At 43.1% G+C, this 13,589-nt stretch overlaps 1 protein-coding gene across 1 annotated transcript in view; it reads right to left on the bottom strand.

The window, feature by feature from the left end:
• The window catches only part of LOC126144504 (UDP-glycosyltransferase UGT5-like), a 142,869-nt gene that overhangs the window by 64,606 nt on the left and 64,674 nt on the right, over positions 1-13,589 (bottom strand). The window contains exon 4 of the mRNA XM_049915495.1: positions 1,608-2,067. Within this exon, the coding sequence (XP_049771452.1) occupies positions 1,608-2,067 (460 nt within the window). The remainder of the gene's footprint in view (positions 1-1,607; positions 2,068-13,589) is intronic.

Genomic DNA, 13,589 nt, shown 5'->3' with positions numbered 1-13,589 from the left:
GTAATGCCCTCTGGCGAAATACTTGCAAAATACGCACACTAACGTGCAAGACTGAAATAAATATGTTCCAATTGCGAACTACGCGATTCTCTTCCATTCTAGTTTTCTACACTGGCTATAATTTTATTTTGCATGTGTAACTGCTTTGTCGTAACACAATGACTTTGTCATCTTGATAGATCACATATAGACTTATTAGAAACTTACTGACACTGCACGCAGCACATGAAACGGAAGTGTGTTGGGTATGCACTATTATATTTATCAGACTTCACCTCTGTGGGAAAATGGTATATTCAAGGAAACTAATATGAAATAAAAGAAGAGGTATGGAAGAAACTTGTTTCTATAATTAATTTATAAATTAATCATTCATTTAAAGCTGTGAGTAGGCAGTTTACGATACTTACCACAAAAAAATATATTAAACGTCTGAGGCGACAAAGGAAATGAAAAATACTCAGATGAGTGCAACACTAACAGTACATAGGAAGTACAGTCGATACCATTTACAGCGACATCGTTTTTAACGACATATTGACTATAACAGTGAAATCTGACGGTCCCGTCTAAATCCTATGTAAACGCTATATTTTTTTAAAAAACGTGGCTTACTACGACATCGTTTATTGCGACTTACTGTATAAAACAACGTTTTTTTTTGTTACATATTCGGAGAAATATATTGGGTATAACTTTCAATGTTTATTTCTGTTTGTTATGTATTTGGGGATTACTGACAACACTTAGACACTTATTTCCAGGCGCCTGTTTTCTGTAGATTTTTGGTTTCAAATCGGTACCGTATGTGTGTTAAACAGTCAATGGAAGCATCGTCTTAAAGAAAGTATATAATACCGAAGAGGAGTCACACATAATATGGCGATTAGAGGATGAGAAAGCAAATGACAGCATCGCTAAGAATAGTGTGTCTCGCACTCAAAGGTTTCCATAATTTGGAGGGACACAGAGAATACAGCGTCTTTTAGAACACATTCTTAAAAAACTAAGCGGGCGAGATCAAATGGTTCAAATGGCTCTGAGCACTATGGGACTAAACAACTGAGGTCATCAGTCCCCTAGAACTTAGAACTGCTAAAACCTAACTAACATAAGGACATCACACACATCCATGCCCGATGCAGGATTCGAACCTGCGACCGGAGCGGTCGCGCGGTTCCAGACTGTAGCGCCTAGAATCGCTCGGCCACTCCGGCCGGTTCGCAGCTCGTGGTCGTGCGGTAGCGTTCTCGCTTCCCACGTCCGGGTTCCCGGGTTCGATTCCCGGCGGGGTCAGGGATTTTCTCTGCCTCGTGATGACTGGGAGTTGTGTGCTGTCCTTAGGTTAGTTAGGTTTAAGTAGTTCTAAGTTATAGGGGACTGATGACCATAGATGTTAAGTCCCATAGTGCTCAGAGCCATTTTGAACCACTCCGGCGGGCGAGATCATCCGAGCCCAGAAATATTGAAGAAGTTTTGCTTACATGGCCTAAGCGGAAAAGATCAAATGATGTGCCCAGAATGTACACAGAAGCCGTATCTGTGCTATAGTTTCCTATTCTAGTGGTGTTGCTGAGTAACTAAATAGAGAACAATGTAACAGTTACCTTAGGCAGTGGCGTGGCCTGCGGCTCAACGTGAATTCCAGTTATCTCTACGACGCTCGGTAGATGCGGACGGGGGTATTCCGTAGCGAAGTGGTTGTTGAGGATGAAGAGGCTGAAGTTCCGGTTTGTTTCGTACACTGACGGTCCATCTGGTCCAAAATATTCCCTCCGGATGGCCTCCTGGTTCGGCAGTATATCGAAGTACCACGTGTAATAGAACACGAGGTAGAAGTATGTGTTGTAAAGGCGCTGCCAGAAGTTCATGTGGTCCGAGTAGCCGACCCAGACGTCTGGCACGTATGCTGGGTTCATTGGGTTTCCCAGGGAGAGGTAATTGGGCGCGAAAGCAGACAGCGTAATCATTCCGACCAACGGTGGAGATCCCACTTTGTGGACCAGGCCGTAGAACGCCTGGAACGGCATGAGCTCCATGATGACCAGGTCAAACGTGTGGTTCCCCCTGAAACACATGGCTTCAGTTCATCGACCTGCTAACTGGAAAACTCCGTTTTTGTTACATTTGAATACGAGACAATACAGATAAATATCGCTAACAGCAAACAATTCAATGGTTGGAATGGTCATTTCGGTATATCAGCATGAATTTACGAAGATTTCGAAGAATATGAATATGACGTCAAAACAATCAGCAGTACAAATGTCCGCCGATTGGGAACCTCTAGTTGTATCCCTCTGCTGGAGCAATTGTGAGTGCATCGGTGTGAACGTAGTTGTTGGTCTCTTTACACCGTGCGCTTCTGTGGATGAGAATTTCGAAATGAATGACTTGAAGGAGCAAAGGATCTGTGTTAAGTTTTATTTGAAGTCCCGTAAAACTGCAGGTAAAATCCACCGTAGACTAAGCGAGGGTTTTGATGAACAAAGCTAGAGCCAAGCAACAACATTTGAATGATTTAAGCAATTTAGAGATGGCTGGAGTTGTGGGCAGTATGAGAAACATTCCGATCGATCTTCGTAATGCACAGCGTTCGAAGGAGTGCTTTAAGTGATCCACGAGACAATCCACTTTTAATATTTTTTTTTATCTAAAAATTTTAAAACCTCTCTCACACCTGCCTGATTTAGCTTCACTGATCAGGATAGTAAAAACATGCGTATGTTAAGGGAATTTTCATTCACAAAGCAGGCTTATCACATTCACGCAGTTCAATACTGTTCTATCCTGATTAAATTGAGCTTAACTTAAATTCCATAAGGCAGTGAAGCAATTTAGAAGTCTCGGTGCGTTGAAAATTGTTAGTCGATCTCCTGGAAACATTTGTAATAATTATTAACTTTCGGTGATCACATGGAGAAGACCGGAGACCTGCTGGTAAGACCGTGTTAGCCTATTTATTTGAAGTAACTGGATATCTTGAGCATACAAAACGGCAGGTTGGTCCAGTGTAAATCAGACGTTCCCCACTGATCTCGTGCAACGCAGCGTAGTAAGCAGACACTGTCAATAATAATCAGTTAAATAATACGCAAACACACTTACTTTAGTTTAGTTCATGTATTAAATTCCTTCTCATACAGAATCTCATCAAGATGGCGACTAGCTCAACAATACATACATATAGATCCTCCTTCTTTCACGACTAATTGGCAAGAAGTCCTTCATTCTTTTCCCAAGAGAAAACATAGATAGCAGAGAAGCTATTCCGTGGAGTAAATGGACGCTCCAAGGAATACTTGGGCTTGAAACTACTTTGCATTGATAATCGGTAAGATAAGAAGAGATATTTCGAGATATGTACTGAGTTATATAATTTATAAAATTTCTGAAAATATCGCGGAGAGACCGCTGCAAGAGACATTACACACTTTCTTTGTGAAATTGCTGGAATTTCATATCGGACATGTCATCACATTCTAACTCATGGATTAGACACGTGGCGACGTTCGTCGGTTTTTGAACGCCGATCAAAGAGGCCATTGGGATCAGGGATGCTCTGAGTTACAAACGATAATTGGAAATGATCTAGATTTTCTGCCCTTGGTCATAACTGCTGTTGACTCATGAGTCTATGATTATGACTCTGAAACAATAAAGGAATCATTGCAGTGGAAGAAACTCTCCGTGGCCCAAAAACGCATAGCCAGGACTATGTGACCTTGCCTGGTACTCACCCGCTGCTGCAAAAAAGCTGTTGCATACGTGCCACGTGTACAAGGCTATCATATTGAAGCGAGGTGGGAGTGGGCGGGTGGTACATACTGAACCCCCTTATAAAAGTAAGACTCCAAAGCAATGTACATATAACACATATACGATGGTGGGTCAAATGAAAACCTTAAATATTTTTAAAACTTTATTAATTGTGCAGAAGTGGTACAGAGCTGTATCACTTTTCAACATAATCTCCCCCACGCTCTCCAGCGCTTACAAAGTGCATAAATTCCATTAGAAAAAAATTCTTTTGGTAGTCCGCACAACCACTCATGCACCGCGTGGCGTACCTACTAATCAGAATGGAACTTCTTTCCTCCCATTGCGTCTTTGAGTGGTGCAAACATATGGAAATCACTTGGGGCAAGGTCTGGTGAGCATGGTGGATGAGGAAGACACTCGTTTCCGGTTGGTGAAAATAAACCCAGGTTTCGTCACCAGTAACGATTCTTGCAAGGAAGCCATCACCTTCTCGTTCAAAGAGCCGAAGAAGTTCTTCACAAGCATCAACACGTCATTCTCTCGTATCACGAGTCAGCTGCCGTGGCACCCATCTTGCAGACACTTAGTGAAACTGGGGTACAATGTGGTGTGCTGACCCATGACTAATCTATAAAGAAGTTGCAGTGTCATTCAGTGTCACTCGGCGGTTTTCCTTCACTATGGCTTCAACTGCTGCAATGTTCCGTGGAGTCACAACTCGTTGTGCCTGACCTAGACGAGGAGCATCTTCCACTGAAGTTAAACCATTTGCGAACTTCCTACTCTATTCGTAGACGTGCTGCTGTGACAAACATGCAACACCGTACTGAACCTTATTTCGTCGATGAATTTCAATAGATTTCACACCTTCACTACGCAAAAACCGAACAACAGAATGCTGTTCTTCCCTGGTGCAAGTCGCAAGTGGGGCGGCCATCTTTATACTGCTACTGCGACGGTATGTGTGCATCTGCACTGTGTTGCCACCTACAGGCCATTCTGCACGCTATTTGTAGCTCACTTACCAACTTACAGGATAACGGCCCGAAATGTCGATTTGTTATTGCAAATTTAAGGTTTTCATTTGACTCATCCTCGTATTATGTGATAAAATTCATATACCTTTTTAGATGATGTTTTAATATTATCTATGCCACAGCATATAATGGGGTCCAAGGAGACTCCCTTGATTCCGCTTACTTGTCTTGCCAAAAACTGAGGACGTTGAGAATGACTCTATGTTGGCTGCTGCCATGGACATCCGCTTTCAGTGTAGCAGTTGCCACGTGACTTCAGCAAATGCACTCCCTTTGAATAATGCCTAAATGAAGGCAAGAAGGCCTCTGCCGCAATGCTTATATTTCTTTGGCACTCATGGAATTGTGAATTAGGAATTTATTCCCTGTAGTCAGCTTGTCACAGGTAAGTAGTTCTGCGATGCAAACGGCCTGAGAGATAGGAGAATGAAGACTGATTGCTGCATCATTAACTGCACACGCGAAAATACCAGTATTTGTAGCAATCTAGCCTTGTCATTTTTGAATGTCCCTAGTTTTTCGTATGCGCTACACGGTTATATTAACTGAGGAGCTACTTGATTGAGAAGTAGCGGCTCCGGTCTCGGAAACTGATATACGGCTGGGAGAGCGGTGTGCTGACCACATGCCACTCCATATCCGCATCCAGTAACGCCTATGAGCTGAAAATGACACGGTGGCTGGTAAGTACCGTGGCCTGTTCATGTTGCTGCGGACTTATTCGAAATCTGTTCATAACTGTTTTTTTACTATGCTACGGATTATCTTCTACGTACGTAATTACGTTTAGTATTAGCTGCTTGTATAACGATTGTCCTTCACTACTTCACTGGAGATGCGATTTGTGGCACCCTGTCCAACATGGATGATGAACTACATGCTTCGACACCTGTTTCATTATAACTTTCACTTGTCACCAGCCGGCCGGTGTGGCCGTGCGGTTAAAGGCGCTTCAGTCTGGAACCGCGTGACCGCTGCGGTCGCAGGTTCGAATCCTGCCTCGGGCATGGATCTGTGTGATGTCCTTAGGTTAGTTAGGTTTAATTAGTTCTAAGTTCTAGGCGACTGATGACCTCAGAAGTTAAGTCGCATAGTGCTCAGAGCCATTTGAACCATTTGAACTTGTCACCATTTTACTTCCCATGTACATTGTCAGCATGGTCGAGCATATGCATTCACTGATTCATCTTGCAGAAACGCTAATATTCCATTTGCCACTTCTTTCGTAAATTCCTTTGTTTCCTTTCTGACGAAATGTCAATTTTGTCCACTGCTGTTGAGAATACAGTGCAATGTTGTTTGCGTTGTTTATCATTGCCATTGCTCTGCTTTGTGTCAACGCCACTAACACTATCGCACTGTTGTTACTCGTCGACTAAGCAGTTCAGCCACCCTCCGTAACCTCATACTGTGCTCACCATTGGATTCCTCGAGTCTCGCCCCCTGTTGCCACTAGCAGCCAGTATTGTGGTTGCATGGTAGGCAATATGTGGGGTGTCGAACTCCGTAAACCGCAGATATCATTGGCACGCTCAAGGGGTTTCTTGTCAAGGATGAAAGGTGGCCAGAAAGAGAGGAATTCGTGGACGGCTGCATCAAACCAGTTAGAAGACTGACGACTTAAAAAAAAAAAAAAAAAAAAAAAAAAGGGGGGGGGGCGTGGGGGAAGTTCTTCGATAAAAGATCTCAAAATTTTCCCCAATTCCGTACTATACACGCCGTAAATCTGAGGGAAGCCGTTGGATAATACACTACTAGGCGCGTCCACCTAACTGTTCCTGTTGCACTACAGCCGAGTGCCAGAACAAAGAAGTTAATTACACTACTGGCCATTAAAACAGCTACACCAAGAAGAAATGCAGATGATAAACGGTTATTCAGTGGACAAATATATTATACTAGAACTGACATGTGATTACATTTTCACGCAATTTGGGTGCATAGATATTGAGAAATCAGTACCCAGAACAACCACCTCTGGCCGTAATAACGGCCTTCATACGCCTGGGCATTGCGTCAAACAGAGCTTGGATGGCGTGTACAGGTACAGCTGCCCATGCAGCTTCAACACGATACCACAGTTCATCAACAATAGTGACTGGCGTAGTGTGACGAGCCAGTTGCTCGGCCACCATTGACCAAACGTTTTCAGTTGGTGAGAGATCTGGAGAATGTGCTGGCCACGGCAGCAGTCGAACGTTTACTGTATCCAGAAAAGCTCGTACAGGACCTGCAACATGTGGTCGTGCATTATCCTGCTGAAATGTAGGGTTTCGCAGGGATCAAATGAAGGGTAGAGCTACGGGTCGTAACACATCTGAAATGTAACGTCCACAGTTCAAAGTGCCGTCAATGCGAACAAGAGGTGACCGAGACGTGTAACCAATGGCACCCCACACCATCACGCCGGGTGATACGCCGGTATGGCGATGACGAATACGCGCTTCCAATGTGCGTTCACCGCGATGTCACCAAACATGGGTGCGACCATCATGATGCTGTAAACAGAACCTGGATTCATCCGAAAAAATGACGTTTTGCCATCCATGCACCCATGTTCGTCGTTGAGTACACCATCGCAGGTGCTCCTGTCTGTGATGAAGCGTCAAGGGTAACCACAGCCATGGTCTCCGAGCTGATAGTCCATGCTGCTGCAAACGTCGTCGAACTGTTCGTGCAGATGGTTGTTGTTTTGCAAAGTCCCCGTCTGTTGACTCAGGGATCGAGACGTGACTGCACGATCCGTTACAGCCATGCGGCTAAGATGCCTGTCATCTCGACTGCTAGTGATACGAGGCCGTTGGGATCCAACACGGCGTTCCGTATTACGCTCCTGAACCCACCGATTCCGTATTCTGCTAAAAGTCATTGAATTTCGACCAACGCGAGCAGCAATGTCGCGATACGATAAACCGTAACCGCGATAGGCTACAATCCGACCTTTATCAGAGTCGGAAACGTGATGGTACGCATTTCTCCTCCTTACACGAGCCATCACAACAACGTTTCACCAGGCAACGCCGGTCAACTGCTGTTTGTGTATGAGAAATCAGTTGGAAACTTTCCTCATGTCAGCACGTTGTAGGTGTCGCCACCGGCGCCAACCTTGAGTGAATGCTCTGAAAAGCTAATCATTTGCATATCACAGCATCTTCTTTCTGTCGGTTAAATTTCGCGTCTGTAGCACATCAACTTCGTGGTGTAGCAATTTTAATGGCCAGTAGTGCAGTAGTTCATACTATTTAGTGTTCCTTTCTTCTCAGAATATGTTGCATTTTTTGATGAATTTGGACAGTTTCTGATGTGCACACCTACATATGTGCAAACGACGATGAAGCGCATGGCTGAGGGCAATTACCGTGAACCACGTATTCAGTTTCTTACCGTTCCACTCGAGCTAGGAGTCCGGGAAGAATGTTTGCTTAAACGCGTGTTTGCTTGTTGTAATTAGTCTAATCTTGTCTCCGCGGTCGCTGCGGAAGTGATTCTTCGGAAGCACGTGTCGTCACCATTGATTCCCCACTTCATACTCTTCATACTGGTTCTTGAAACATCGTCAGGTGGCCTTCGCTGGATAGTTAACATCTGTCTCGAAGCGACTGCCAGTTCCGGTTCTTCGGCTCATCAGTTTCGCTTTCCCATGAGTCAAACTATCGTGTGCTGCACTTCGTTGTATACTTTCAATATCCCCACTTCACCTGTTAGTCTTGTTGGGAATGGTCCCCCACGCTTGAGTAATATTTCTGGCGCGTTGCACGATTGTTTTATAACAAAGTCCTTTTGTAGAATGCTTGGATTACCCAATATTCTGTCAGTGAACATAAGTCTGTTACATGCGTTACCTTCGACATTCCATTCCATATCTCTACAAATTGTTGTAGCCGTGTGTATGGCTTGACTGATTTCAGATGTTAGTCATTAATGATGTTGTAGTCATGTAGCCGTGTGTATGGCTTGACTGATTTCAGATGTTAGTCATTAATGATGTTGTAGTCATGGGATAGTACGTTTTCATACGCAGTATTTTACATCTCTGGACATTTAAAACAAGGCACCAGTTTGATTGATTCCCCATATAATCATAATTTCGTTAATATGTGTTGATGTGCTACTGAGTCAAACGCTTTTGAGATATCAAGAAATGCTGCATCTCCCTAACGGTCCTAATTCAAAGCTTTCATTATGTAATGAGAGAGAATAATGCGAGCTAGGTTTCGCTTGAAGAAGTACAGTTACACACAATTAGACCGCTGTTTTAGCGATACCGAAAGACGCACGCAAAACACAACGCATATACATCTCGACGGTTGCGGCCGAAATTGTAATAGGCTAGCTTTTCCATTTTGTTGACACACTGCGTTATTTACGTCCAGAATAGCCATTAATGTTAAACTACGACTATTACGATACATTTTGTAATACAATGAAATAGCAGCAGCGAGAATGATTGTTGCATACATACTGTGTTTATATCTTAGAAACTACTCATTAATTATTGTTGACGTTGTCGGTAAATTGACATAATTATCAGCAATTCTGCCTTCGTAAAATCGAAGGAACTTAAAAACGATTTCTCAGTTAGCAGTGAACTGACAACGTAATAATTCTTCTACAAGGAACAAATTCCGGCACCTCTCGTTGCAAGAATCCAAACTCCACCCTATCAGACACAGCTCAAATGTTAGATGAAGAGGCCAGTAGACGTCAAGTCTTAATCTCACTAAGAGTCATCTTACGCAATTTGAAACAAACAAGAATGACCTTTTATAGCAGAAGAAGACATTAATGGTCATACAGTGAAAGGGGTACAGTGTGTAAAATTCTATGGTGTCCAATTGCACAACAAGTCGAAATGGAGTCAACACGTGGTCAAAATAATTATGAAGGTCAGCTCACCGTGTTATGCTGTAGAAGCATTTCCCACTGCCTAGAATTAAACACAAAAGTGGTGCCTTACGTCGTGTGTTTCCAGTTCCTATTGTCTTAGGGAATTTTATACTGGAGCAGTGTACCTAAAGTAAATAAAGTGTTTGTTCAGCAGTAGCGAACAGTACCAATATTGTGTAAAGCAGATAATCATACATTTTGCAGATGACTTTTTAAGGATCTTGGAATTCTACAGTCACTCTGAAATACATTTACTTCTCAGTGGGTTTTGTTGCCGATAATAAAAACTATTTTCAACTGGACTGTGATATTTACAGTCAGAGTTGATTTATTACTGGTCAGCCAGGACTTTATGATCACCTACATAATAGCCGAGGTGTCCACCTTTGGCACGGATAACAGAGGCGACGGGTCATGGCACGGAAGCAATGAGGCTTTGGAAAGTGGCTAGAGGGAGTTGACACCACATCTGCACACACAAGTCACCTGATTCGAGTTAATTCCGGGAAGAAGTGTGGTGAGATCTGACGCTACGTTCAATCACATCCCAGATTGATTGGGTTTAGATCTGGCAAGCTGGGGGGCCAGAAAATCAATTGGAACTCGCCACTGTGTTTCTCGAACCATTCCATCACACTTCTGGGCTTGTGATATGGCGCATAATTTTGTTGAAACATGCTACTGCCGTCGGGAATCGTGATACTACTGAAGGGGTGTAAGTGGTCTGCAACCAATGCACGATACTCCTAGACCGCCATGGGTCCTTGCAGTAGCTCCACTGGACGCATGGATAACCGCTTGAATGTTTCCCAGGGCATAATGGAGCTTCCACCACCTTGCCTCTTTCCCACACTACATGTGTCAAGGAGCTCTTACCCTGAAAGACAACAGATTCACGCCCTCCTATCGGCATGATGAAGAAGAGTTGGGACTCATTAAACCGTACAACGCTCTGCCATTGCGCCTATAGCCAGGGCCGATAGTCACGTGCTCATTTCAGTCGTAGTTGCCGATGTCGTGGTGTGAACTTCGGAACATGCATGGAGGCCCATAGTTAGGAGTGTTCGGTGCACTGTGTGTTCAGGAACACTTGCACTTTGCACAGCATTGAAGTCTAATGTTAGTTCCGTCACTGTTGCCCGCCTGTCGTGTCTTACTAGTCTGACCATCCGAAGACCACAGCATCCATCACGAGAGGTGGCTGCCCAGTCCCACGACTTCTGGACATAGTTTCTCCTTTGTTTTGCCACCTGTTGATAACACTCACCCCAGGACTCCTCGAACACCCGACAAGTCGTGCAGTTTCCGAAATGCTCTTGCCGAGCCTTCGGGTCCGTCACAATCAGTCAAACTCAGATGGATCGCTCGCCTTCCCCATTCTACACACGCACAGCACGCTCACTGATACTACATGTACCGTGTGTGTGTCTGAATAGCAGTCATTCCTGCTATCGTCTGGACGGGTTTATATCGATAGAATGTCGGTTGTCATAATGTTATGGGTGATCAGTGCATGTGATGATATCACGAAATGATGTAAACACAGATTATGTCAATTACTAAGTTGTAACGACGTAACGCCTTTATTTTAAGATCATCGTTCAATTTCACTGGTCACGAACGATGAAAAGCTGTTTTTCATTACGTCATATATGGTTGTTGTCATTTTAAGATAGATTTTGCCGGCCAGAGCGTCCGAGCGGTTCTAGGCGCTTCAGTCTGGAACCGCGTGACCGTTGCGGTCGCAGGTTCGAATCCTGCCTCGGGTATGGATGTGTGTGTCGTCCTTAGGTTAGTTAGGTTTAAGTAGTTCTAAGTTCTAGGGGACTGATGACCTCAGATGTTAAGTCCCATAGTGCTCAGAGCCATTTGAACCATTTTGAAGATAGATTTTAATGATGTGTGAAGCCGTAATAGCTCCAACACTAATCAAGAATGTTTTATGATCTTAAGATGGATATACTGTTAGCCGAAACATCAATCTAAATAAAGAAAATTTCTTGTGCTATCTTGCCTTCATGGTTGTCCAGTCTCTCATATAAATAAATTTACAACATATCGCGTATCTCCTGGTTGACAATGTCAACAAGCTAAATCTTGATATAGACTTTGCTTCATCGTCTAGGGTTCTGAATGGAGTTATATACTATCATGGTAATTGTAGAAGATCGCCTCAATATAAAGTAAGAACATCGGAGTCCCTATCAGTTCAAAAGAAAATTAAAACATATTTCACTATCCAGTCTTTCTACAGATTATCTCAGTATCTAGATTCAAGGGCAGAAAATTGCTCTTGTGGTCAGTAGCAGTGTTTCTTATAAAACTGTATGAAACATAATAACGTAGGGAGAGTGTTGTTGTACCTTACAACACTTTTCAGACATTCGCCTCTAGCCATCGCCGTAACAGAAGTTTAATATAATTTTTTATTTCATTTTTAAATGACAGTATTCAATTTGTTTGCAGCAGTCGTTTTTTGAAATTAAAAAAAAATAATACTCCAGAAACTCTAGAAACTTCAGAAGACAAAATGAAAACAATGGAGTAACAGGAAGGAGGAGATTTAGGAACAGCTCAGTGCTTAGGAAGTAACTGTGAGACAGTGTGAAATGAAATTTAATGTCAACAAATGTGATATCTTGGTTACAGTTAGAAATAAAAACAGGCCAACTAGGGGAATAAGGATTGGAGGTGGACAATTGAACTAGGTGGAAAGTATCAGGTACTTGGAAGTGTGATAGAGGAAAGTAGAAGAAATGGGAAAGAGATCAGTGAAAGTGGCAGACAGGCAGAAGCATTCCTACGAAGTGGTAGGAGCATGTTACTTTTCATATTTTTGGAACAAAGATCTCCCACAAAAAAGCAAAGAACTAATACAAAGAAGTTACTGCATCCCAATGTCGACAGATGCATCTGGAAAAAGGTAATGAAAAAAGGAGATATAAGGAGATTACATACATGTGAAATGTGGTTCCTCAAAAGTAGGATAGGAGTAAAAAGGAGAAATAGGATGAGGAATGAAAGAGTAAGAGACATAGTGAAAGAGGAATTCTTGCAGAGCAAGATGGAACCATCAAGACTGATATGGTATGGGCACTTAAAGTCAATGAAAATCAAGAGGATGCCCAAGAAGATACATGAAATGGAGATCCGAAGAAAACGACCATGAGGAATACCAAGGAATAGATGCCTGAAAGGTGTGGAGGAGTGTGTTCAAAAAAGAGGTAACGACTGCACCAGAGTGAAGCAGAAAGATAGTGGGAAAACAGGATTAGATGACGAGATTTATGCTCCAAGTAGATCCGTACCAGGGTGGAAGCTGTTCGATGATGATGATGATGATGATAATGACCCCAGAAAAGTAAGGTTTTTTTAAATGTGAAAAAATGTTTCAAGGTTCAACATAGTCGTGTATGTAGGAAAACGTACAATGAGGTGTCAAAAGTCACAGGGTAGCGATACTCACATATAAAAATGACGGTAGATCGCATAGACAGGGTATAAAAGGGCAGTTCATTGACGGGGCTCTCATTTGTTCTCAGTTAATTCATGTGAAAAGGTTTAGGGAAGTAACAGACTTTGAACGCGGAATGGTAGTTGGAGCTACACGCATGGGACATTCCATTTTGTAAATCGTTAGGCAATTCAATATTCTGAGATCCACTGTGTCAAGAGTGTGCCGAGAACGCCAGATTTGAGGCATTGCCTGTCACTACGGACATTTCGGTGGCCGACAGTGTTCACTTAATGACCGAGAGCAGTGGTATTTGGTTAGAGTTGCAACACTGCTTGAAATCAGTGTGGGATGTACGATGAACGTATCCCTGAAGACAGTGCGGTGAAATTTGGCTTTAATGGGGTATGGTAGCAGACGACCAACGCGAGTGCCTTTCCTGAAAATAC

This window comes from Schistocerca cancellata, chromosome 2, assembly GCF_023864275.1.
Source record: "Schistocerca cancellata isolate TAMUIC-IGC-003103 chromosome 2, iqSchCanc2.1, whole genome shotgun sequence".
NCBI lineage: Eukaryota > Metazoa > Arthropoda > Insecta > Orthoptera > Acrididae > Schistocerca > Schistocerca cancellata.
This window is presented reverse-complemented; position numbering and strand designations above follow the sequence as displayed.